At 34.8% G+C, this 25,543-nt stretch overlaps 1 protein-coding gene across 1 annotated transcript; it reads right to left on the bottom strand.

Moving 5' to 3' along the window:
* Window positions 1-11,946: 11,946 nt before the first annotated feature.
* LOC111910468 (aldehyde oxidase GLOX) lies at window positions 11,947-13,967 on the bottom strand. The gene has a single exon (XM_023906302.3). The coding sequence runs from the start codon at window positions 13,858-13,860 to the stop codon at window positions 12,124-12,126; it is 1,737 nt and encodes a 578-aa protein (XP_023762070.2). The 5' UTR covers window positions 13,861-13,967; the 3' UTR covers window positions 11,947-12,123.
* Between the last annotated feature and the right edge of the window lie 11,576 nt (window positions 13,968-25,543).

Below are 25,543 nucleotides of genomic sequence, written 5' to 3' on the forward strand. Positions count from 1 at the left end.
TGGAGTGCATCTAGGGGTTTTAAAGGAAGGTGACCATTTTTGAAGCATAATCAAAGGAGTAAAGGCTTATAGATCCAGAACCTCATCAACATTTGGTATTCATATAAGGTATAACGCTTTGAACTTAGTGTTTATTTGCTTAGATCTCTTGAATTGGGTTTTATGGACCTTTTTGGTCCCAAGGAAGAAGCTTTATTGCCTAAATCCGTTTCCTAGGCTTGGAGTTGCCACTCTTAGTGCTATTAGGGACCTAAAACCATAAAGTTGTGTAATACCAGCGAAATTAGGGTCAAAATTTAACTTCTATAAAATGATAATTAGGATATAACAAGTGGTAGATACCGTAACAAGGGCTTCATAAATATAAAGAACACTAAAATCTGAGTTATAACGAAGAAGTTATGACCAACCTAAGATTCACAGTAAAACCGTCAATACTGTTAAACATAAAACGCGAAATTTCAATAAAATACTTATTAGCCTTAGGTATCTAAATAAAAGTAGTAGATATCATTAAACCATGAACATTCATAAAAAGAGCGATCAAATCTGACTTCGTATGAGGACGTTATGATTTTTCGAAGTTGCGGGATAGCGGTAGACAGCTAAAAACTCGAAATAGAGATTGAGCGATTTGTAGCCAAAGCAACCTAAATGAAAGTTGAAGGTCCTGACAATAGCAATACAGCAGTAAAAGGATAGACGAAAACGGACGTTGGATGAAGAAGTTATGAATTTTTAACAAACTTTTCCAGTCCCTGCCTGTTAAAAATATATTATTAAAAATCAGGTCAAAATCAGCCAATGAAGTCTGAACGAGAGTCGAAGAGCATTTTCTCACCTACGCGTGCATATATAGAACGTCGAAAACGGAGCTCGTACGCGGAAGTTACAAATTTTACAAGTTCGAGACACGAAATCTGAGGTTGTCAGGCTGGCCACGACGTGGCACAGATGGCAACGACGTGGTACTATGGCTGATGGGTTCCAGGGTTGTCAGCAGACATCTCGTCCATGGAAGAGGATAAGATCAACACCACAACGTGGCACCCAAAAATAGGGCTATAAATAGAAGCCGACGGTTTCAGGTTTAGGTGCTCATTTATCCTCTTTCTCGTGCCGAAGCTCTGCGTTTAATCCCTCGAAGCCATCCCGAAGCCCCGGTCTTCACATCCAAGTTCCGAAAGAAGGATTTATGCTCCTGAGATTCCCGAGAATCCCGAGAAAATCAGTTTTCTCTAGTCAGAGTTCTGGTCGATTTTCGTCTCACCTTCTTCAATCTATCAAGTGAGTTCATACCCCCATTTTTACACTTTAAAATGTTTTATAAATGTTTTGAACATATTATGGGGGATAATACAAGTAAACACCCAGTTAATTCCGAGTGGAAATATGGAAACTTTTGCTATGCTTTGCATGTGATTATCTTATCTATAAAATGGAATTGTTAAGCATGCAAAACACATTATACATGGTCTTATCCTTATAGGATGAAACGAAACTATACTATTACGAATCTCATCTATACAAATGCGTTATATCAAGGTTAACCACTCTTGTTAAACTATTTTATGCATTCAAGAAAACACGAATTATGCCTTCGTTAACATTTTTAAAAAGGATAATCATTGCATACAAGCTCATCATTTTCAATACGCGACTTTGTTGAGAATCAGTGAGACGATTCGCCTTCACTCTACCTTTTCTTAAAGGTACCAACAAAAGTCCTGTTTATAACTAGAATCTCCCGTTTGGAGAACGTGATAAGTGTGTATAGATCTATACGAGACTAGTGATCCCACATCCTCACTGTTAGCTACAGTCCTTTGGGTGACAAGTGTCATAACATTTCGACGCCTGAAGAACGTCGCCACAGGAAAAAGTATGATAGTATGGTTATAACAATTCACCAGATAGACAATTATTATGGTATTATGATTTCGGTGGAAAGTGACTATTAATGTTATTTTTCATATTTTTCAAGCTCGATCTTCATATAGTTTTATTATATATAACTATACCTCTATCTTTTTAAGCATGTTATAGATGCTTACATTTTACGGTCTTGGACATTTAAGACTGCTATTTACAATTGGAAAATAAGGGATTTTCCTGGTTCAACTATACCTCTATCTTTTTAAGCATCTTATAGTTGCTTACATTTTACGGTCTTGGACATTTAAGACTGCTATTCACAATTGGAAAATAAGGGATTTTCCTGGTTCAACTATTAACAAATCATACAACGGTCTTTCATACTCATTGCATACATCTATAAGAAAATAAAGGATTTTCTGGAAAACAAGCACGAACTTTCGAATGGCATACTGTAACAACCCGAAGTTGTTCATCACCGATAACCCGTTCTACCTGTAAAGATTCGTTGTTTGTCAATCGTTCTGTTTTCGTTTTGGGTTGAATTATTTAAATTTATATGTTTATTTTAAATCCAATGAGTGTCCAAATCCTTTTAGGAACTCATGAAACTAGCCCAAAAATATTTATTTCATATGTTTTAGAAACGTCCCCGCCGGGTGACGGAAACTTAATCGGGTGCGACCTAAAGCCCCGTTTAAGGCCGCTATCGGGTAGAATTCCACCGTGTCCAAGTTTTAGGACCTATATAAACGTGTTTAAACATTCATTTGAAGCTTTTTCTTCCTCTCTCTACTCTCTCTCTCTAACCTCTCTCCTAAATCCAAGTTTAAGGGTCCAAATCATCAATTTTAGGCTCCAAATCTTTGAGGTACCTTCCCTAACTTGATATGTAACCTCCCTAGCCTTCAAATTCGAGTTCAAAACATGTAATAGGACCACATTCATGAGTTTACGGCCCTGGAATAGTCCTAGGCCGTGAACTCATATGAAATGGGTTTTGGAGCACAAAAACCCTTCCAAAACACAATTGGACCTTAGATATGGCTAGATGGCTTTATGGAATGTACCTAGAATGCCTTAAACTATAATTTGGAGACTTGTATATGAGTTTACGGCCAAGGATGGTGTTTAGGCCATAAACTCATAATTATAGGGTTTTTAATCCCTTAAACCCTTCCTAAACCTCAACAAGACATGGTTATGACTTCTAGAATAATTGCTTTAGCCTTGGAACACTTTAAACATACATTTTGGGGGATTTATATGAGTTTACGGCCAAGGCATGTGCTTGGGCCGTAAACTCCTCAACCTTGGGTGTAAACTCAATTTAAGGTGTTAGAAAGCCACTTTAACACCCCTAAAGCCTTAGAATAATTTTTAGAAGTGTTTACAAACAAGTTTTTGGCCTTAAAACATAATGAAACCCTCTCTAGGAGAGTTTACAGCCATGAGGGGGGTCTCATAGGCCGTAAACTCCAAAATCACCTCAAAAGTCTCATAGAAATTCATGTTAGACCTTGAAACAATTTTAGCAATCACATGTGATTTGTTTGGAGTCATTTACACAATTTTTCATGGGTTTATAGGAGTTTACGGCCATGAGTCCTATGCTAGGCCGTAAACTCCCTTAAGTAAGTCCATTTGGTGTTTAAAAATTATTCCAAGCCCTTAAACCAAACCTAGAAATTATTCCCTAAGTGTTTGAAGCCAAATTGCACCATAAACTACCCCACCATGAGTTTACGGCCGTAAACTCATGGGGAGAGGGTCATTAGGGCCGTAAACTCCCTAAGGAGTTTACTCTTGAGGTCTCAAGTCATTATCCTAGCTAAATGTGTCCCCAAATGCCACCCGGGTCCCTCCAAACACTTGAAATGAGGTGTTTTCACGACTAAAAGTGTTTCTCCCTAACAAATAATCAATCTAAGTCCTAATTAGATACAAATGTGTATCTTTACATTATACTTAGGAACCTCGTGCGTTTGCAAGTGCCGGACCAACGTTTAACATCCGAAATCGTCACGTTTCTCGTTCGGTGAGTTCATACCCCTACGCCTTTTCTGTGTTTTTCAATGTTTTCAGCGGGGGGGGGGGGGGGGGGGGAATACAAGCAAACTATAACTGTTTTCAAATCATAACATTGATTTGTTTCAAATAATATCTGGCAAACTTATAAACACTTTTACTCCTTATGTATTATGCTGAGCATACGGAATGATTTATCAATTACAACTAAATGGATTTTAGTTAAGAAAATAACCAAACTAATCAAATTATTATGGGAATAATTTGGGAATTCTTTAGTGTTCGTTTTATCATGTACTGATATCTATATAAAGTTATTAGATAAACTATGTCTAATTCAGTTTATCTCCGTATCATTTGAATGTATTGCCAGATAGTTTCATTGTATGTATCTAATTTCACTGTCTTATGTTTCATAATCTTTGTATGTTTGATATCGTATGAGAATCCTGTGAATAGTTTAGTACTAGTTTGTGAGTAGTCACTACCCTTTATGGATGATCAGTAAATCCTCCCCGGAAGTGTAACCAGAGTCTCCTGGAGGGAGAGCGAGGAATTTGTGAATAGATCTATTCGGGACTGACAATCCCACACCTTAACTGCTAGCTACAGTTAGGCGGGCACGCCTGGGGTGACAAATTCTGGATATCGTCCGACATCTAACAAACGTCAAGGAGGTCTCGTTGTCATATCAGCATGGTTACCGGACTCACAATATGTATTAATATAAGTTTATTCACAGCTTTGTTTTTAGAAACTATATCTTGTACGGGATGGTAGTCCCATGGTTTTCAGTCTATCGAACTTGTATCTAGTGCGGGATGATAGTCCCATGATTTCAATCTATATCTTGTACGGGATGGTAATCCCATGATTTTGAAACTATATCTAATACGGGATGGTAATCCCATGACTTTATCCAATTATCTTATATCTAGTTCGGGATAGTGATCCCATGGTTTTATCAAACAATATTATACCTATTTCGGGATAGTAGTCCCATGGTTTTTAATCTAAAATTTCAAGTCTATCAAACTATATTGTAACTAGTTCGGGATGATAGTCCCAAGGCTTTCAAACTACTTTCTATCTACAATTCGTGTTTATTATAGTATTTCATATCTAATTCGGGATAGAAATCCCATGATTTTCAATATATAGTTTTGCGTATTAAACTATACTCTGTGTTATTAAATCAATCTTGCATTTAGGAAAATATGGGATTTTCCTGGGGTTAACATATATCGCATAAGTGAACTGTAACGAAAGATAACCAAACTAACTTTACATAAGAAAATATGGGATTTTCTTGGATAACAAACCATTTCGGAAAACTAAAGGAAACCGATACATTTTCATAAAACAAAAACCGCTTATGAACTCACCAGCTTTATGCTGATTTTCAAACTGCTTGTATTCTCAGGTCCAAGTTAGACAGGTACCCGACGATATCTTTTGGTGAAGACGGAGTGCTCAGAAGACTCGTCTCAACTTTTGTTTATATGATATATGTATAACACTTGTACAATTTACTTTTGAAACAAATGTAAACTTTCAAATATATGTAATGTAATGGTTGTTTACTATGATTACTATGTACATTGGATTTGATACTCAACATGGAGTCAACCCCGGAAATGTTTCTGCCTTTGGTTTTCGGGGTGTGACACATACAATTTCTTAGAACACTACTTATGGACTCACCAACTTAATTGTTGACACTTTATCTCGAAATAACTTGTATTCTCATGAAACCACTAAACCAGGTAGCATCTACTTTTGAAGACTAACGCGCTGGCGTTAGTAACATATTTTGGATCACCATATCATATTTGATATTCAAACATGTAAAACATTCAATCATGTAAACTTTTCAAATATATATATTATGGTGGTGTGTAATTTCCTTACTATGCAATTGTTATGATATTGAATATGACGTCCTCCGCCCCCGAACGTTTCCGCCGTTCTGGTTTGGGGGTGTGACAAGTTGCCATTTTTGGGGATAAAATCCACCCATGCATGAGTTAAGGTCATTTTTTATGAAAGTTTATTACCATTTCTTGAAATTGTAACTTTTGGGGAAATGCTAGGTCACCAAGTCAGTGACTTTATGGGTCAAGGCATCTAGTAGAGCTCAAATTTGTAGTTTGGACTAGTTTTTGGAAGCATTAAGTGCTTAATGACCAAAAAGGACTTAATAGAATAGTACGTTGGTCGTACAAGTCGGTATATGCAACGTATAGGTCATGAATCCAGTACGCCCTGCGTACTCAGTCAGAATGGGTTTCGCGCCTGCGGGCCTCAGTTTGGGCTGTGTCACAACTAGGAATTTTGACGCCTTTTAACCATTGAACAATGATAACAAATGTGAACCAAAAATGTGAAAGCATATAGGATGCTTATTCAATAACAAAATAATTTCAATCAAACACTTCATGCAAGCCCTGCAAATAGTCAACAAAGAATTGGAAACCCTAGAAATCCCGGTTTAAGTCCATTTTGGACTAGGATTTCCTTATTGGGCCCAAGGGGACAATAAGCTTCCAATTGGACTATCTTGGGTTTAGAACTTTTAAATGGGCTCTAATTGGACCCACTTCCATTTATTTTAATATTTTGGGCCATATTGGGCCTAGAATGAAATAAAATGCCTTAATGGACCTTATTGGACCATAACAAGTTTAAATTAGCCCTAATAGATCATAAAAATCATTCTTTGATTTTATTGGGCCAAAAATTATCTAAATGAATCATGATATGGGCTTAAGCATGCAAGGCCCAAAACCTTCTTCTCTCTTTTCTCTTTTCTTGGCCCAAGAAGAAGAAAACAAACAAAAAACTAGTGAAATAAGGAGGGTTAGCCACCTCCTTATTACCTTGTGGATTCCCATGCAACATCCCATATATCCATGCAACTCTCTCTCTCTCTCTCTCTCTCTCTCTCTCTCTCTCTCTCTTCTTCTTCTTCTTCTTCTTCTTCTTCTTCTCTTCATATTACTCTTGGCCAAGGGGAAAAACACACACACACACACACACACTCACAAAATTCACTTCAACTCTTTCCAAATCCTCTTAAGAACACTTGCACTCATTCTTCAAAAATTTCGAGACTTAGAGCTTTTCAAGGAGTTTCTTCCACAAAAATCATCATCTAAGGTAAGTGGATGTTTAAATCTATGATCTAACTACTTCATTTCATCAAAAACCTCCTCCTAAATCTATTCAAACTCATGATTCCCATCTTAGAAACATCTAAGTTTGAGATCTTCCAAGAAGGCTTGCAAGGACCAAGTTTTCTTCATTTCTCCCTTCTAAATCAAAAAAAACAAGGAAAAGGTGAGTTTCATACTCCTCTCTTTTCGGTTTTCATATGTTTTATGGGGGAGAATACAAGAAAATGTGTAGATCTATGTGTATGTGTATGCTATATGTGATTCTATGCATGTATGTAATATTTTATGTGTTTTTATGATGAACATGTAACCAAAAAGGAGTGATACTCAAGATCTATGACATGAGAAAGGAAACAAACATGATCTAAGTTATTTTACACTAAACAAGTCAAGAATAATAACTTATAAGATTTTGATGAACATATTTCTAACATAAAACCCATCTTTGGGCTTATATTGTCAAAAATACAAAACTTGGGTTAAAAATTTCCAAGTCATGGTTTCTTAAGGGCCAAAAGAGTCAAAAAAGTTTCCATAATTGTTTTTTTGAATATTAAAATTTTCAAGGGACTCGAAATGTAAATTTTTAGCTTAATGGGCTAATTTTGGGCCTTTTAGCCCAATAAGCCTACAAATGCGAAAAATCACAACTAAAGGGGCTGAAATGAAACTTTCTTCAAAACAGGGGATTAAAAGGGTAATAAAATGATTTCAAGGGTCAAAAATGCTTTTTATTTCCAAAAAGGATAAAAAAATGTAAAGTTTTTGGATTTCGGGCCAAAACTTTAAAAATTGTGAAAAGTTGGGTTTTAACCAAAAATTTCTATTCTAAAAGGACTAAAACAGTTAACAAAATAAATTTTGAGTTAACACCATCATTCCAACAAATTTATGATACAAAGGTGTCAAGAAAATGTTTTAAGGGCTACAAATGCCCTTTCTTTTATATAAAGGACTAAATTTGTTGTTTTTATAAAAAGAAAGGTGTAAAAAGGGTCTATCTTCTACTTTTAAACAAATTGTTTTCATTGAGTCAAAATACAAAAACCACGACTACCAAAAAAATCAAAAGACGAATACACATTTAACTCCAAATATCGTTACAAACGAATCGATCGGTCTCGAATCGATACCATTACAACAACCGTAAAATCGAACCCTCCAATAGATATGCGAAACCTAAGATGATTAATTATTCAAACTTTGGGCTTAGAAGTTTCAAATCATGCTTGTTGGACCTTGCAAGTCCATTAACATGACCTTTGGGCCCAAAGGGATAACGCTTATATGTTATTGGGCCTCCTATGACCCAATTCCATATAAAAGGACTTTCATTAGCTTTTATGTGGTATTGGGCCCTAGTGGCCCATTAGTATTGCTAGTAAGGTTAAGGTAATCAAATACGAGTTGGGCCATCGTGTCTTTCGCATCCCCGACGGCCTAAACTAAACTCACGGAAGTAGCAGGATTTGTACTCCTCTTTTCCTCGTTTGCTAGGTTTATGAGTAATCAACGTAAATAGATTCAAGGCAATAACCGAGAGTAATCAAGGTGGTTGGAGTAAGTGAGTTATAACGGGCGACGTCTCTAAGGATCGTTCGTAAACTTTAGTTATAAGCTAGTCATTACTAATGCATGATTATAACAACTCACACACCTTAATTAATCCAACACCACCCGAGTAATCAAGGAAGAGTAATCAAAATCATTCATTGTGGCGGTATAACAATTTGAGAAATCATTGTATTTTATGTATTTGGAAAACATCGGGTTTTCCGAGGAAGTTCAACATTTTCACTTGTACGATTAATACTAAAGTTCTTCAATTATACATGTTTTTAATCGTCATGCATATGGTACGGATCTTCGCACTTTTTTTTAAACAATGGTCTTTTCAGAAAATATCGGATTTTCTGGGTTTTACAAACTACACAAATCATTTTAACACAACATACTTATGAACTCACCAACATTTTATATGTTGACCGTTTTTCAAAATAACTTGTATTCTCAAGTAACAGGTAAGCCGAGGAATAAGTACCAAGTATGTTAGGGTGTTTTGTTTATGATATTTATCAAACAATTTATGTATGGATATGTAATGTAAAAACAATGTACTTGATGTGAACAATTCCAGTTGTAATATATTGATGCATGGTGATGTTTATGTTATGATTCATGTATATTCATTGTGATGATATTCAATTTAAGTCACGCGAGCCCTCGGATGTTTCCGCCGTCTGGTTCGGGGGTGTGACAGGTTGATTCTTGGACTTCTTAGCTTTGGGCCTTATTAGGTCATCATGCTTTCCTTCGTGTATCTTTCATCGCCTCGTTGTGTGCCTTTTCCCTTTTTCTCGATCAAACAAAAAACAGGTTGGAAAAAGCCCTACAATTTTGATTGGTTGGGGAGATAAGCCACAATCAATTTCAATGGGGTTGGACATTAGTCGACGATGGGAGAAGACGGTTGGAGCACGATGGGCTAGGTTTATAAGAAGGAGATGACGAATAGAGAGAGAGAGAGAGAGAGAGAGAGAGAGAGAGAGACTAGGTCAAATATATTTATTTTATTTTCTTAATTGCAAGATTTCAATTAAATGATTTCCTTAATTAAAAGTACAAAAAGTCCAAAAAACCTTTAATGATTTATTTAATTATTTATTATTTCTTAAATTCTCATTGATGTATTTAGGCACATAATAGTTGCTAGAAACATTTGAACCTAGTGCTCTCTCTCTCTCTCTCTCTCTCTCTCTATATATATATATATATATATATATATATATATATATATATATATATATATATATATATATATATATAGAGAGAGAGAGAGAGAGAGAGAGAGGTGGGTTCAATTGAGAAAATAAAAAATGTTGAGAATGAGGGAATCATTCTCAGCCACTCATTTAATCTAAGCATAAAAGATACGGTGGCAAACTTGTAAATATCGTAATAACCTTCAATCTCAAATACGTAACTATATAGAATTCGATAACTGTGCGTTCACCATCAAAATTTTTCCTTCAACCTTCAATAATCATCCAGATTTCTTCAACTAAACCGGAATTTCTTCGTTGTTCATGAAATTGGAATTGGAGTTCTGAACTCACAGTCACAGTCGACATTGAGAGACTTAGAATCGGTAATCACAGGTTCCCAATCGGATTTTCGGAAATCAAAATCAAATTGAGAAATCGATCAGAGATAGGATGTCGCATTTGAAGTCGAAATCGGAAGTATATGATGATTTGGAATTGATAACTTGATGTTTTTAACATTTTTAAAATAGTTAACTTGTTTGCACTCCAACTGTTTGATGAAATGTATAAACTAAATTACCACATTATATTCACATATGAATATGTTTTCTCACCTGAATCAGTATTTGATTATTAAAAACACAAAACAATTATGCAAGTCTGTATGTTATTCATATGTGAATAACATATAAAAATTATATATATTTGTCAAAATACCTTCAATATTCATAACTGAATATACTTTGTAATATTCATATGTGAATATACTGTGTAATATTCATAAGTGAATATATCATCAAATATTCACAAGTGAATATACTCTGTAATATTCACATGTGATATACCATGTAATACTATGTAATATTCACAAGTGAATATACTATGTTAATATTCACAAGTGAATTCATCGTCCAATATTAAAATATGAATATACTATGTTTATTATATGCTATATTAATATATAAATAATACTTAAATTGTAAAAAAAAATCATATTTTTTATTCATAAGTGAATAACGAATGTACTGTAATAAAACCTGATGCATTGTTATTCATTTATGAATAACGATAGCTGAAAATATAAAAAAAAAATATATTTTATCTTAAAACTTTATCAATATGGATGTCTATTTGTAGAGAATAAAAAATCATGAATTTTGGTATATTTAAAATCATTTTTTTGATAAAAATAGCTTATAAAAATTTAAAAAAAACAAAAAGAAACTATGTTTTTGTATATATTAAGGTAATGATTAGCATAGTTTAAGGAAATATGTTATGTTGGAAAACACATGTGCATTCGTTTCCCATTTCCGTCCGTACGTTGGAGGCTTGTACGGCAAAAATAAATGATTGACTGAGAATGATTCCCCCATTTTCAACTTTTTTTTTTCTCAATTGAATCCTCATATATATATATATATATATATATATATATATATATATATATATATATATATATATATATATATATATATATATATATATATATATATATATATATATATATATATATATATATATATATATATATATATATCCAGTTAGGATCAGTTTAATGGTGATGTTTATTTGATCGACCTTGGTTTGGTAGTGTTTGACATTTAATTAAATTCTTGTTGTCTTCGTTTTCTTATTTTAGTCATAAAGAAAAGAACCACGTCTAACCTACGTGCAGGGTGCACATAATGTACATACCAAAATAAATTAATATGCACATGACACTAATCACTACTATTTTATTGAATGACAATTATAAATTGTTGCAAAGCCGACGACAAATGGAATGGAATTGCGACAACATATGTATAACTCAAAAATAGATTTATTAAATTCTCAATCGCTATGTGTTTTTTTTCTTTGCTGAGAGGTTTAACTAACCCATAGTGAGGTTGTAAGTTCAATTTGTTGATGAGATTGTATTTTCTTTCTCAAATGGCTTCGGTTGCTTCGAAGATCAGTAACGGGTTGTTCGATTCACCGGATATGAACACTAAATAAAAAACCAAAATGATTGAAAAAAGACAGCTATGAGTACACAGTACAGAAATGTAATTAAACAAAAACCCAAATGTTATTCGTTGGCTCGTGAAGTAACAGTGTAATTAAAGTGACACAAGAATATTTATATAACAAGGTGAAATTTACAAAATAATAGGTCCACGCACAAAAAATTATTAAATGCACCATCTCTTAAACAGTTGAAAATGAATGAACGAAACCATAAACTGCGTAATGCAGGAAGCCAACATAATTAATATAGTACGTACTTTGGGATTTCATCTCCGGATTTGGACCCAGATTCCCGGACTTGGAATGTCTTTATGAACCACAAACAACATATAATTCCCAGCCGGTGCAATGTTACCAGATGGAGGTGCCACCACACCAACTTTATAAGTCGACTTTCCGACAGCCTTGGCGGAGTTGGTACTGTCAAGCACAAGCAACCTTTGATTCATAGAAAACGAGTGGGTGTTAAATGAAGGTGACATCAATGTCACAGTCACCAATTTTAGGTCCACTGGGCCTGAAACTGTGAATGTAATAGCCACCCTCTTTCCATAGCGAATATTGAATTTGTTCTTGGGTGAGATTATCCTCGGGCGCAAAGAAGATGAGTTTGAATCCAAATAAGAAGGTGAAAAGGCCTCCAAGCTCAATTCAGTTGGGTAAAGAACATTTGTGAAGACATATTTATCGTGAGGGTTGCTTCCACCAACAAGAACACGCCCATCTCGTAGTAGAACCGCTGTGGAATGGTAAACTCTAGGTTTTGTGCTTGGATTTTGCACCTCGAAGCGAGAACCGATTTGGTTATCGGGTGTATAAATCACAGGGCTAAGAACAGGGTTCCTCCCAAGTTCCCACCCTGCAACTCCAGCTGATGCACCATTGATGATCAAAACATGACCATTTGGAAGCAACAACATGTCGCCCATGACTCGAGCCATAGGCATGGTCTCCATGACCCATTGTGGATTGGGATCAGATATTTTAATCCTCCCACAAGTATCAAGAGCTCCATCAAATTTTCCATTATTTGCATTAACAAATGCTCCTGTGGGTGCACCCCCACAAACCAATACTTCCACAGTATCTACTACACCCTTTTTTATCCGCAAAGGGAGTAGTACTGCAGATCCCGTGCTTGGGTAGTTCCTTGGTTGACCACCGGGTATTGTTGGGTATGTCTTTACAACTTGGTTCTTGGAGTAATCGAATAAGATTGCACGGTTATTGGCAAAAACAAACAAGTTCCCATCAGGATAGAGAAATACAAAAGGGTATAAGTTATTCTCAACATTAGGGTCATTAGTCTGAACCAAAAATGGAAAGCTGGGAGAGTTCTCAGTAGCCGACTTTTTGGGATAGAATTCGTAATTAAATGCCTGGCGTCCTCCTATGATAATTTGTCTCCCGTTCGGCAACAAGTGATTGGTGGCATACCATCTCTGTTGATTCAACCCATCTGGTATCTCCTTCCAATCGCATGTTCTACATGATTTATAAGTTCTCACCCTTCGGTAACCATCAGCCCAGCCACCTGTCTGGATCAAGGTGCCATCTGGCATTAGGGTTCCTGAAGAACACCACACATTAGTTAAAACCATGAGTGGACGTACTGTATTGGAACCAACATCATACTCCACCGAGTGGGCTGAGCAGTCTGTTGAGTTAGGGCGGCATTTGCCATTTGGAAGAGAGATGTTGGAGACACCAAAGTCTGTACGATCATATGTTACAACACGATCGTTAGGGAGCAGCTGCATGTGCATGGCGGAGATGCCAATGCTTGGGAGGAGGACGGACCATGATCCACCGGCAGCTGGACATAGCCGGGCATGGAGGAGGATCACTAGGAGGGAAAGGAGAAGATGGTGATAAAGGAGAGAAGGGGAGAAGGTCGTCATTAAGTTTGTACTTCTTTTTTCTTTATTTGATTGGGGATAATTGGTCAGGTGGTTGTGTGTTTTGGATGTGATGTTGGGTCGTTTAAATACTAGTTCAAGCATGCTATGTTGATATTGTCAACGGGATGAATGTTTGTAAAGAATTTCGAATATTCTTGTTTTAAAGTTCTATTTCTATATGTTATTTCTATGCACCTTCAAAATAAAGATGTCGGGTTCTTTCACTATAATTATTCACATTAGATAATGATCCACATAGTGTCAATAGTTTATATATGTGTAACTATTAATATCCTCTGTTTGATTTATAAGATCAAAATCATTTTTTTGTCATGTTTAAATTCTATATCAAATATCGTCAAACTAGCCGTATAAGGTACTTAAAACTCATAAAAATCATCCTACATGAGCCATTGACCATTTAATTACTCTTGGGAAAAAAGACTGTCACAGAACATGTCATGTTTCTGTGATATATCACAGAATATTTTCTGTGATATATTTTCTATGAGCCATTGAAATCTTTTATTCCATTGATATATCAACACATACAACAATTTCTTTACCAAATATACAAGTTTTAGTAATAGATGGATATAATTGAAATGTTGGAGTGTTGAAAATGAATTAAAAAAGCATTCTCTCAATACATGTTGCCTTGACGGGTTTGTTGTCTAATGATTCTGTTAATTCAACATATAAAAAAATTCAGTCATTTATGAATTCAAAATGTATGGTACGCCAACAAGCTAATTTTATATACATATGGCAGGTGTAACCAAAATATGGAATTAGACTATATAACCTGATGCATGACCCTCGCTCGTAATGAGATTCAATTTGAAGATCAAGTTTAGATTATTTTATAACTGTATGTTAGGTAGTGTTTGACATTCCATGGAACTTCTAAATTCCGTATTTGCTGACATTATTGTAATAAAATATATTATATTTATTATTTTACAAAGGTGCATAAACAACATACAAAATAATTCTAAATCAACACCAACCAACGGTAGTATTCTAATATTTTGTATTAGGTGAAAGACCCGTATATTACACCGGTAGATTAAAATAAAAGTTAAATATCAAAGTACAAATATTAAATGCGTTTAAAAGTACAATTTAGATTAAATACAAATGAAACGATAAATAGGTTAGTAATTCAATGTATAGTAATAAAAAACTAATGACATATATTAAATAAATGAGTTGAATTACAAATTTTCAAACACATTTTTTTGAGTACCGCAATATTAGATGTCCTACTGATGATTTTTACCGTCATTGTCTAAAATTAATATTTTTAATCTATTTATGGTTTTATAATATATATAAAAAAGGTAATAAAACATAATAAGACATATAAATAAGGACATTTGAAAATTGCATTTGTAATGTTAAGGTAGTTTGGACAAAACCCAATAACCCATTTTTCTTTGAGTCCTTAATCAAAGAGTCGGCTTTGATTTTAAATAACCTAGGTAGGATACTAGGTTGTCTTCATGATTAAACATATTGTGCTCATCTAAAACATTTTAATTTCGGGCTATTTTAGATTACATGTTACAATTATGAAAAATATTTAGGTATGAAAACCACTTGCATACTCGAATCTAAATAGTTATGCACTCACCACCTCTTATGATACAATATATAACCTGTTTTTTTTCTTCATAAATGTAATCTTATTAGCGCATAATTTTGAATCTTAGAAGTCTTACTTTTGGAAGGATAAAAGTTGAAAGTTGTACTTTTATCAAATTTGAATTGCTTCATTCCCATGCTATATTAATTTTATATCAAATTTGAATTGCTTCATTTACGTTCATGTACTTAATGAAATCCTTAAATCATATTTTTCTATAGATATTTACAAAAGACAAAGAAAAAAAATCTACAATAATACATCTAATATGGGATTAGCTGAGAGATTGTGGTGTAACATATAAAATTATATTGCACATATCAGTAAAAATGCAAATAGGTAGCTAATACGGCTATAAAATTAAAGTACATTGCCAATACAAGCAAATAATACTTTGTCCAACAATACATCCAACACTTTATTATTATTATTATAGGTTTACAGCTAACTGCACCAACAACACTTTGTCCCATCTTGATCCCAAAGACACTCCTCTACCTTAGTATTAAAAGAAGAGAACTGAAAGTCAGTTAAACATAAAAATAAACATACCAATATGCAGTCATAAAAAAATGAAAATAAATCTCACATAAAAACTATTAGACCATACACAAAATTAGTGGACAGTTACTTATAAAGTATTCATGAACAATCATCCACTAATCTTAAAGATGTCATCTCACTTGTTTATAAATGCCAAACTTCTTCATCATACTTAATTGCCTTCTCATCTCACTCGATGCACCAAAAACATCAAATCAATAACTACTAATTGCAAAAAAAGCAACAAACATCGACCTGATGATATGATTCTGCTAGATTTAATAGCCCATCAAAGATGTGAGTTTTTGGACAAAACAGAACCGATTTAATGTTAGCAAAATCACATACGTGAAATATTTCGGTGTAAAGGAGTAACTATTTCTGAAATCTCGAAGATTATTTATTTGATTGAGTTTTGTCTAGAGAGAAACAAAGATACATAGAAATGGATTAAGATGTGAGAACTTGTTAACCTGTTTAATTTCATGATATACAAATTTTACATCTCCGATTTAAGGAGAGGTTGAAGAAAAAGTGACGATCCAACTGAAATTAGGGATGGATAAGTACTTGGGCTATTATTATGGGTTATGTTTCAATATAGTAATGTTATTAGGACCTTATGATAAGTACTTGGGCTATTATTATAGGTTATATAAGTATCGTTTAACGCTTATATAATAGTAATAATAGGTAGACTATTAATTAGTCTCGGTGAATATTAGACTAAACTCTAGTGGTAATGATACTAGGTTTTGTCCGACGAAAATTGTGTTAAGAGTAACGAAGTGTTGTCCGAGTGCCGAGTCGCCACCTTCTCAGGTGAGTGCATAGTTACTTTCATCTTACACATAGATATGAAATGTTTTATATATACTACATGCTATGTGTGCATATTATCTGAATACTTGCTATCTATGCTGAATGAACATTTTTATACATGTTTTAAATGATTTAAACTATATACGTATTTTATATATACAAATATGTTGGGTATGACATGGGTAGATGAATGGTGAGAGATAAAAGATGATGTGAGTAAACATTGGCAGCTATAGACTTAGTACCTAATAAATAACATCGACAGTTACGGACTTAGTGCCTATTGGACAAACACTGGTAGCTATGGACTTAGTACCTGTTAGGAATTGGTAACTATGGACTCAATACCTATTACATAAACACTGGTAGCTATGGATTTAGTACCAGATGAATAAACTATAGCAGCTATGGAATTAGTGTTTTACGAATGAGCATTGGCAGCTATGGATTTAGTGTCAGTCCTATAACCCTGGAAGCAAGGGACTTCGGAATAAACGAATACATGATAGATGACTCTTAGGATAGATCCTTAAGAGTAAAGAAGATAATAAGGATGGGTAATTGGGTTGATTGTTTGATTGTTTAAACATAATAATTATATTATTGTAGGTTGAAAACCCTATGTACTCACCACGTTTCCCAACCTGACCCACTCAGTTTCTTTATATCATAGGTGTTGATATGATGTCACATTACACTGAGAGATTAATGAGATATAAATCACTAGTGATACTGAATGCAAGTTTTGTTTATTCTTATGTTTCTGTATTGACGATGACATCCCAAATGTTATAAAATGAATAAAAAATAATTTCTTCGGAAATGCTTTGATAACGTATTTATCATGTTTTACTAGGAACAAATTCCGCAACATTTTTATTAAAAGAGGTACTCTAATTTTAATAAAGCATTAAATAAAATCGGTCTTTTCTGGCCGTGAAAATGGGGATGTCACAGTTGGTATTAGAGCATTAGTTTAAGCGAACTAGGAATATAGATTTATTTCTAGACTTAAACTTAGAATGCTAAGCAATGATTGTGAGGAGCGTGTCTAATAGATTTAGGTAATACACCTGAATAGACACAAGCATTAGCTTATTTTAGCAAATGATGCCTAAATTGATTTTACGTGCTAAATGATTTGTGATTCTTTATGCTATAGTCTGATCGGATCTATGGTCTGTTGCCAACTGAATCTGGAAACCTTATGTGTTTAGGATTCTAAACGTACGAATACACTATTAGAACTAGCATGTAAATGTTTCGGAGTGATAAGGATGATTTAAACGTCTATCCTAAATAAAGATCTAGATTCACCTTATTTGGTGTATAGATCAAGATGGTAAGGACCCGTAGCGGAAACGTAAACGCAAATGGGAATAGGAATCAACCCCCAGTGATTCAGCAAACACCTGTTGTAGTAGAAGATGTACCCGAGCCAATCACCATGGCTGGAGTACAAGCCATGATTCGGGTTATGTTAGTTGAACAAAGGGAAGAAATGAGGCAAATGTTGAATAGGGGCGAACCTACCATACCCGTTGAGCAACCGGAGCTGATTCCCGAGCAATCGGAGGAAGTGAACTATAGCCACCAAGTGAGTCAAGTTGGGACTCAAGGAGAACGAAGGAATGGACTGGAGAGGGGAATGACCAAGATGGGCGGATGTATAAGAATTTATTGGGTGCCAATCCTCCAAGTCTTTTTGGAAGCCCGAAGCCGGTTGAGATTATGGATTGGATCTCCGAGATGGAGATGGTGTTTGAGAGCTACAGCTATAGCGAGAAACAGAAGACTGTCTTTGCAGTAAGACAACTGAAAACTGGAGTCTTGAGTTGGTGGAAGCTATTGGCAGATACGATGTCACGAGGAGAAGCCCTAAGGATGTCATGGGAAGAGTTCTAGGAACAGTTAAAAATGTAGTACTGCTCAGAGATAGATCTGATAGACCTAAACAATGAGTTTCAGAACCTGAGGAAAGGGAAAATGAGTGTTGATGAGTATGTCACCGCATTCACCGAGAGGATGAAGCTATTTCCCTGCTTGGTTCCTATTGAAATCTCCAAGATTGATAGGTTTGCTAACAGACTGCCCATAGACTTTGGCCCAATGGTCAAAATGGAAACTACTTTGAAAACAACCATTAGAGCAGCTAAGAACGTAGAGACCCAGATAAGAGAAAAAGGTCTAGAAAGAGATAAGGCAGGAGAAAAGCGGAAGTTTGAAGGATCTTCAAGGTCGAACAAGGAGATCAAATTCTCAAAGATTGGAGGAGGAGAAAAAGGTGAAGCGAGATGGTGTGATAAATGCAAGAAGAAGCATTCTGGGAAGTGCAAGGAAGAAGTGACTTGTTACAAGTGTGGAAGGACTGGTCACTATTCCAAGGATTGTACACATAATGATAAGGTATGCTACGGATGTCGAGGCAAGGGGCACCTGTCTAGAAATTGCCCAAAGAAAAACGATCCAGCAAGACCAAACACGCCACCAAGGCCAAGGGCATTCCACATGATCCTTGACGAGGCAGAAAACCATGCAACGAACCAAAGATGAAGAATTCATACCCGATGATCGAGTTATGAGGTAGGCAAAGAGATAGAACCATATGATGTAGCCTATTAGAGGCATAATCTAGGGTGAATTGGAGCACCTATGTAATAGTTTCAAGAAATAATAAAGCCTTTGTTTTGTTATCTGATGTGTCAAACTGTTATGTGATTTTCTTGCATGATGACTTGGAAAACTACGAGACAATACTTGGGACGAGTATGAGTAGGTGTGAAAGGTAGTAGATGCATATACTACCGGAAGCACAAGAATCACGCTTGGATCAGGGAAAGTCACAAGGTTGCCAAAAAGCTAGTAATTGATTTTGTTTTATTCAAGTATGTTGTTACCATCGTTTCGGTAATGACTAAGAAGATTGTTGGTATTCCGACCCTAGTGGTCATATCGAATTGAGTCCTACTACGCTGAGTATGTTATGTGGTTTAGAAAAGCAAGTTCAATGTAGCATCTGACTTAAGACAGAAGATTGGAATAAAAAGCGATCAGTAGAGGTATCGCGAAAAGTTGCTTGTAGCTAGAAATGCTACCTTTTAAGATGTGGTTAGAACATGAAGGAAGGTATAGTCTTTTCTGGAATTTGACTCTAAAAGATCTGAGTCCAAGCGATGCATCATACAATGAGAGGTCGTTAGAACATGACCCATCGGTCTATTATGATAATCGAAGGAAGAAACTAATCTAAGGTTTGTTAAAGAAGGAGTCTCTAATAAAGATCGAGATCGTGCATGAAGATCATGATTGGAAGTCTAACATGAGACAGAGAGCGGGTCCAAGATCGGGCACCGCCTGCCGTCAGGAAGTCTTAGAGTTAGATACTCGTTCGAAGAAACATGAAAGTTACGGTTATTACCTAGGATGAAGAGATAACGTATGGAGTCATCATGTGAGTCTTGTTTTGTTGATGATTCCGGGACGTAATCATCCTAAGCGGAGATAATTGTAACGCCCGCAGATCCGGGCTAGTCAATTTAGAGATAATAGGGGTCGAAAACGACTTTTCGACAAAAGATTATTTAGAATAAATAGTCTTAACCAATATTTCTCAAGGGTTCCATACATATAAAGAGCGCCGAAATTCGAGTTATAATGAAGAAGTTACGGCCCGTCGAAGTTTTTCGGCAAAACCGGCACGACACCGGGAGACGTAAAATAATGAATTTATGATAGAAGACTTTTTGTCCTTAGTGATATAAACCAAAGTTGTAGTATATGTTAAACCAAGAACATCCATAAAAAGAATGCCCAAATCTGACTTCGTATGAGGAAGTTATGATTTTTCTAAGATTCGGCTTAGCAGTGCACAACCCGAAACTTGAATTTTAGTTCGAGCGGTTTTTGGCTTACGCGACCTAAATGAGAGTTGAAGATCTCATAATACGAACTCAACGGTAAAAAGACAGACGAAAACGGAGTCCGTATGAAGGAGTTATGAATTCATCGCGGTCATTTAACAGTCTAAACTCCTCCTACTATTAAAAATAAGATCGATCAAGAATTAGCCAACGGAGTCTAAATCAAATTTGAAGTTATTGTTTTTACCTACGTGTGGATATAAAGAACGTCGAAAACGGAGCTCGTATGCAAAAGTTACGAGGTTTAGAAGTCAGCGGGATGGTGCTGCAAAAGGGGTGACGTGGCTGAATAAGGGCCAAGGCTTTCTCCCCAAGGCAAGCCACCAGAGGGTGACACCTGGCATGGACTCGACGAGTAGAAGGACCTACTCGACGAGTAGAGCTGTTTTCCAGCCTATAAATAGAGGTGTCGGGTTCCCTCATTCTTCACACTTTCCCAAACTATTCTTTCTCTCTCTAGACTCTCTCTCTCTAGCCCCCTACCCCCCCCCCCCCAAAAAAAAAAGCCTAGGGAATCTCCTTAGCACCCGAAGGAAACCCCGAGGCTCCCAGAGTCCCGAGAGAAGAGCCTTTCGGCTCGGGAACGCTGCTCCAGCGAAGCCCAGTTTTCGAGAAAACCCGCTGTAAGTTAGCTACGCCTACCCTATCTTTAGTATAGCTTATGTTTCAATACAGTAATATTATTAGGACCTTATGATAAGTACTTGGGCTATTATTATGGGTTATATAAGTATCGCTTAACGCTTATGTAATAGTAATAATAGCTAGACTAAGAATTAGTCTCCGTTAATATTAGACTAAACTCTAGTGGTAAAGATACTAGGTTTTGTCCGAGGGAAATTATGTTAAGAGTAACAAATTACTGTCCGAGTGCCGAGTCTCCACCTTCTCAGGTGAGTGCATAGTTACTTTCATCTTACACATAGATATGAAGTATTTTATATAAACTACGTGCTATGTGTACATATTATCTGAATACTTGCTATCTATGCTGGATGAACGTTTTTATACATGTTTTAAATGATTTAAACTGTATACATATTTTATATATACAAATATGTTGGGTATGACATGGGTAGATGAATGATGAGAGATAAAAGATGATGTGAGTAAACATTGGCAGCTATACACTTAGTGCCTAATAAATAACATCGGTAGCTATGGACTTAGTGCCTATTAGACAAACACTGGTAGCTATGGACTTTGTACCTGTTAGGAATTGGTAGCTATGGACTTAGTACCTATTAGATAAACACTGGTAGCTATGGATTTAGTACCCGATGAATAAACTATAGCAGCTATGGAATTAGTGCTAGTCCTATAACCCTGGAAGCAAGGGACTTCGGAATAAACGAATGCAGGATAGATGACTCTTAGGATAGATCCTTAAAAGTAAAGAAGATACTGGGGATGGGTAATTGGGTTGATTGTTTGATTGTTTAAACATAACAGTTATATTATTATGGGTTGAAAACCCTATGTACTCACCAGGTTTCCCAACCTGACCCACTTAGTTTATTTATATCATAGGTGTTGATATGAAGTCACATTACACTGAGAGATTAAGGAGATATAAATCACTAGTCATACTGAATGCAAGTTCTGTTCATGCTTATGTTTCTGTATTGACGATGACATCCCAAATGTTTTAAAATGAATAAAAATACTTTTATTTGGAAATGCTTTGATAACGTATTTATCGTGTTTTACAGGGAACCAATTCCACAACAATTTTATTAAAAGAGGTACTGTGATTTTTATAAAGCATAAAAAAATTGGTCTTTTCTGGCCTTAAAAATGGGGATGTCACACTTTACAACCCTTAATCAAGATAACGATTAACAACTTTAAAATAATAAAAACAAAATGTGATTCATTTAGAATTATGAGGTCGGTTATAAAGAAATTAAATTCCTTATTGATTTATTATAGTTATTTGTTTGTAATTTTAGATTTCTTACCTTGATCCTTTGACCAATTAATGACAATATATACCTTGTCCACCTTAAAGGTGTGCATTAACATCAAGATTATGAAGTGTAACATCCTGATTGATGGTATTTTTGCTAATATGTGACAATAAAATGTCATAAATAATAATTAAACGGAATTATATATAGAAATGGTAAACCTAAACTATTTCTTTCTTTGAGAGTTGCTACTTTACATGCTTTTCGTGCACCTCGAAATGGACAAGTATCCTAATCCATACTCAGATCAAGAATGTGTACTTTAGATTAATACCATTTATATTCATATACACTAAGTCAAAGCTTATACCAGATACTCCACCAACAAAACTAGGAAAAGCTTTTAATATAATTACCAATCGACATTGTAGAATTTTTAGTTTTCCTTCTATTTCCAACTTTCCATCTAAATCACTATAATAGACACCAAATGATATTAATAATGAAATTGAACATTAGACATAACAGTAGAGTTTGTTTCAAAATTGTTTGTGCACAAAGATTTGTATGTCCTCCAATTGCAACTGTATTTGATATAAAAGAGAGACCAAAGCATTGCTTAATTGATGGCATTTTGCTAAAAAATTGTGTAAAGTACAAAGAATCCATGTATTTACACCATGACAGTTTAATTAATGGCATTTTTAAATACCTTTACTTGAAAATGATACAAAGTAAACTTAAGATACTTAATGGAGAGTGGAGACATGACTTAATCTTGTAAGCTATAGATGAGTGTTTTTATTTTTTGACTTGATGCAAAAAATTGATTTAATATAGAAATAGATAGTTAATGTTTCTGTTTTCCAAAATTTTATGGGGAAAAAATTTAAAAGCTAGTAAACTCACATATTGCTTCAACTAAAGTATCACCATTTTTCCTGAAAGAGTTCTTTTTAAGCAGCTTGTCCTGTAGATTTTATATGCATCAACAACACAAACACAACCCTAGGAACATCCAAATAACTTAGGATTACTTTTATTCAATCAAACATAACAATAGAAACATGGAAAACATAACTACATATAATTTTAGTAAAAGAAAGTAGTGTATAGAGAGATAATCATTACATCAAGAAAGTATAGCAAGGAGCCAGCTAATGAACCTGCAACAGCCAGAAGTGCTAAAAAAATAGAAGCCAAATATCACCTGCTCAGTATTAGAAATGGAAACAAATGGATGTATTAGAAAACTGCAAGAGAAAACAAGGTCATTCATTATATACATCAAAAGAAAAATAAGTAGTAGGTTAATCATTTTGACTGGCTTCTGTTTTGGAGATTAGCATTAAGAAAGCAGCAGTCAAGATAATTGTCTTTCCAAATACAACCACTAATGTTGGAACTTGAGAAAATAAAACTCATATGTAAATGAGAAACTAATTGATTCAGCGTGAAGATTTACTTACAACTTCTATAAGAAATATGAGAAAATGATATGAGGTGATGATACATAATAGTTGTTTCAGTATCTTTAGCATTTGGATCTTTTGACTGAGTATTAGAGTGAGCAAGGGCAACGTAAGATTAGAAAGAAATGCTTTTGTTTTCTAATTTGGATATCAGATGTGGCTGCAAAAAAGTACAAATCCATAAAATATAATTAAATATACTAAAAATGATTATATATTGCAGAAATATCATAAATATGTTTTAACTCACCAACAGGTTAATTAAGTCCTGCTTAAATCCAATTTGAGTCACAATTTTTTTGCCATGATTACACCTGATGCCTTTAGTGTGAGTTATCAAATGACCACCATGAGGCCAAAAGATTTCATTCTTCATCTACACTTGAAAAAAAATTATCTTATCAAGAAAGTAAAGCTATGAAATAACCCCCTAAGAATTAAAAAAATATATTAGTGAGTTATCTTATAATGATTAGATTTGATGCCTTATTGTGAGTTATCAAACGACCACCAGTGAATAATCCATGATTATAGGTTGAACTTCACGGTAACACTGTTCCTACATTTTTAGAAAAGAATTCATCGACTATAAAAATTACATAATGTATTGGAGTATTTGGCAAAATGTGTTCACTTTCTTCAATGTTTTCAACATCCTATATGATTTTAACTTATTTTAGCCAAAAAGAATATATTTTGTTGCTTCCATTTGCTGAATTTATGAAAGCTTGAAATTGTTTACTGCACAACCTATTACTACCGAGATATTCCTCACCTGATATGAATATGCACCAGCTCTCAATATATAGTGATATGAAAAATCTAATGTCTCTTTTTCTCCAAAGTATGAATAGTATAAGGAATTGTATAAGCATAAGTTTTTTGAGGAATAAACTCAACACAGTTGGTGACCATAATACTAAACATTCCTAGATACCTATTTCCAAAATGCCAATAACCAAGTCTAAGTGATTTGAGATCAACATTTTCAAACTTAAATAAAGATAGTGAAAAAATGACTTACTTTAAATTATAATCAAGTTTCCTTGTCATTGCGACCAACAATGTAGTTTTTCCTCCACCTGGTGCACTTAAAACCAATGCCAACAAACATTTAACCATGATTACCATCTGACATCCCATTGAGAAGACTAAAAAAATGAAATGTAGGGTTTAAGAAGGAGAAGAGAGAGGGAGGCAACCTAGAATTTGATGAGAGAAAGAGAAATTAAAGGAGAAGGTGTGATGAAAAAAACCATGTTACAGAATATTATGAGATAATATGGTGAAATCAATATCTGAAAACATAAACATCCTTACCTTTTTAGAAAAGCCTAAAATCAGCGGTCTTCACATGTAATTGTATAAAGGGTGTGACCTTATGCTTTTATGGTGGTAGTTGCGAGAGAGAGAGATAGAGAGAGAGAGAGAGGGAGAGAGAGAGAGAGAAGTAATTATCACTGATATAGA

This window comes from Lactuca sativa, chromosome 4 (genome assembly GCF_002870075.4).
Source record: "Lactuca sativa cultivar Salinas chromosome 4, Lsat_Salinas_v11, whole genome shotgun sequence".
Classification (NCBI taxonomy): Eukaryota; Viridiplantae; Streptophyta; class Magnoliopsida; order Asterales; family Asteraceae; genus Lactuca; species Lactuca sativa.

What these genes read in the sequence shown, in the direction of transcription:
- LOC111910468 (XM_023906302.3), bottom strand. Translation starts at nt 13,860, where the DNA reads ATGCTTGAACTAGTATTTAAACGACCCAACATCACATCCAAAACACAC.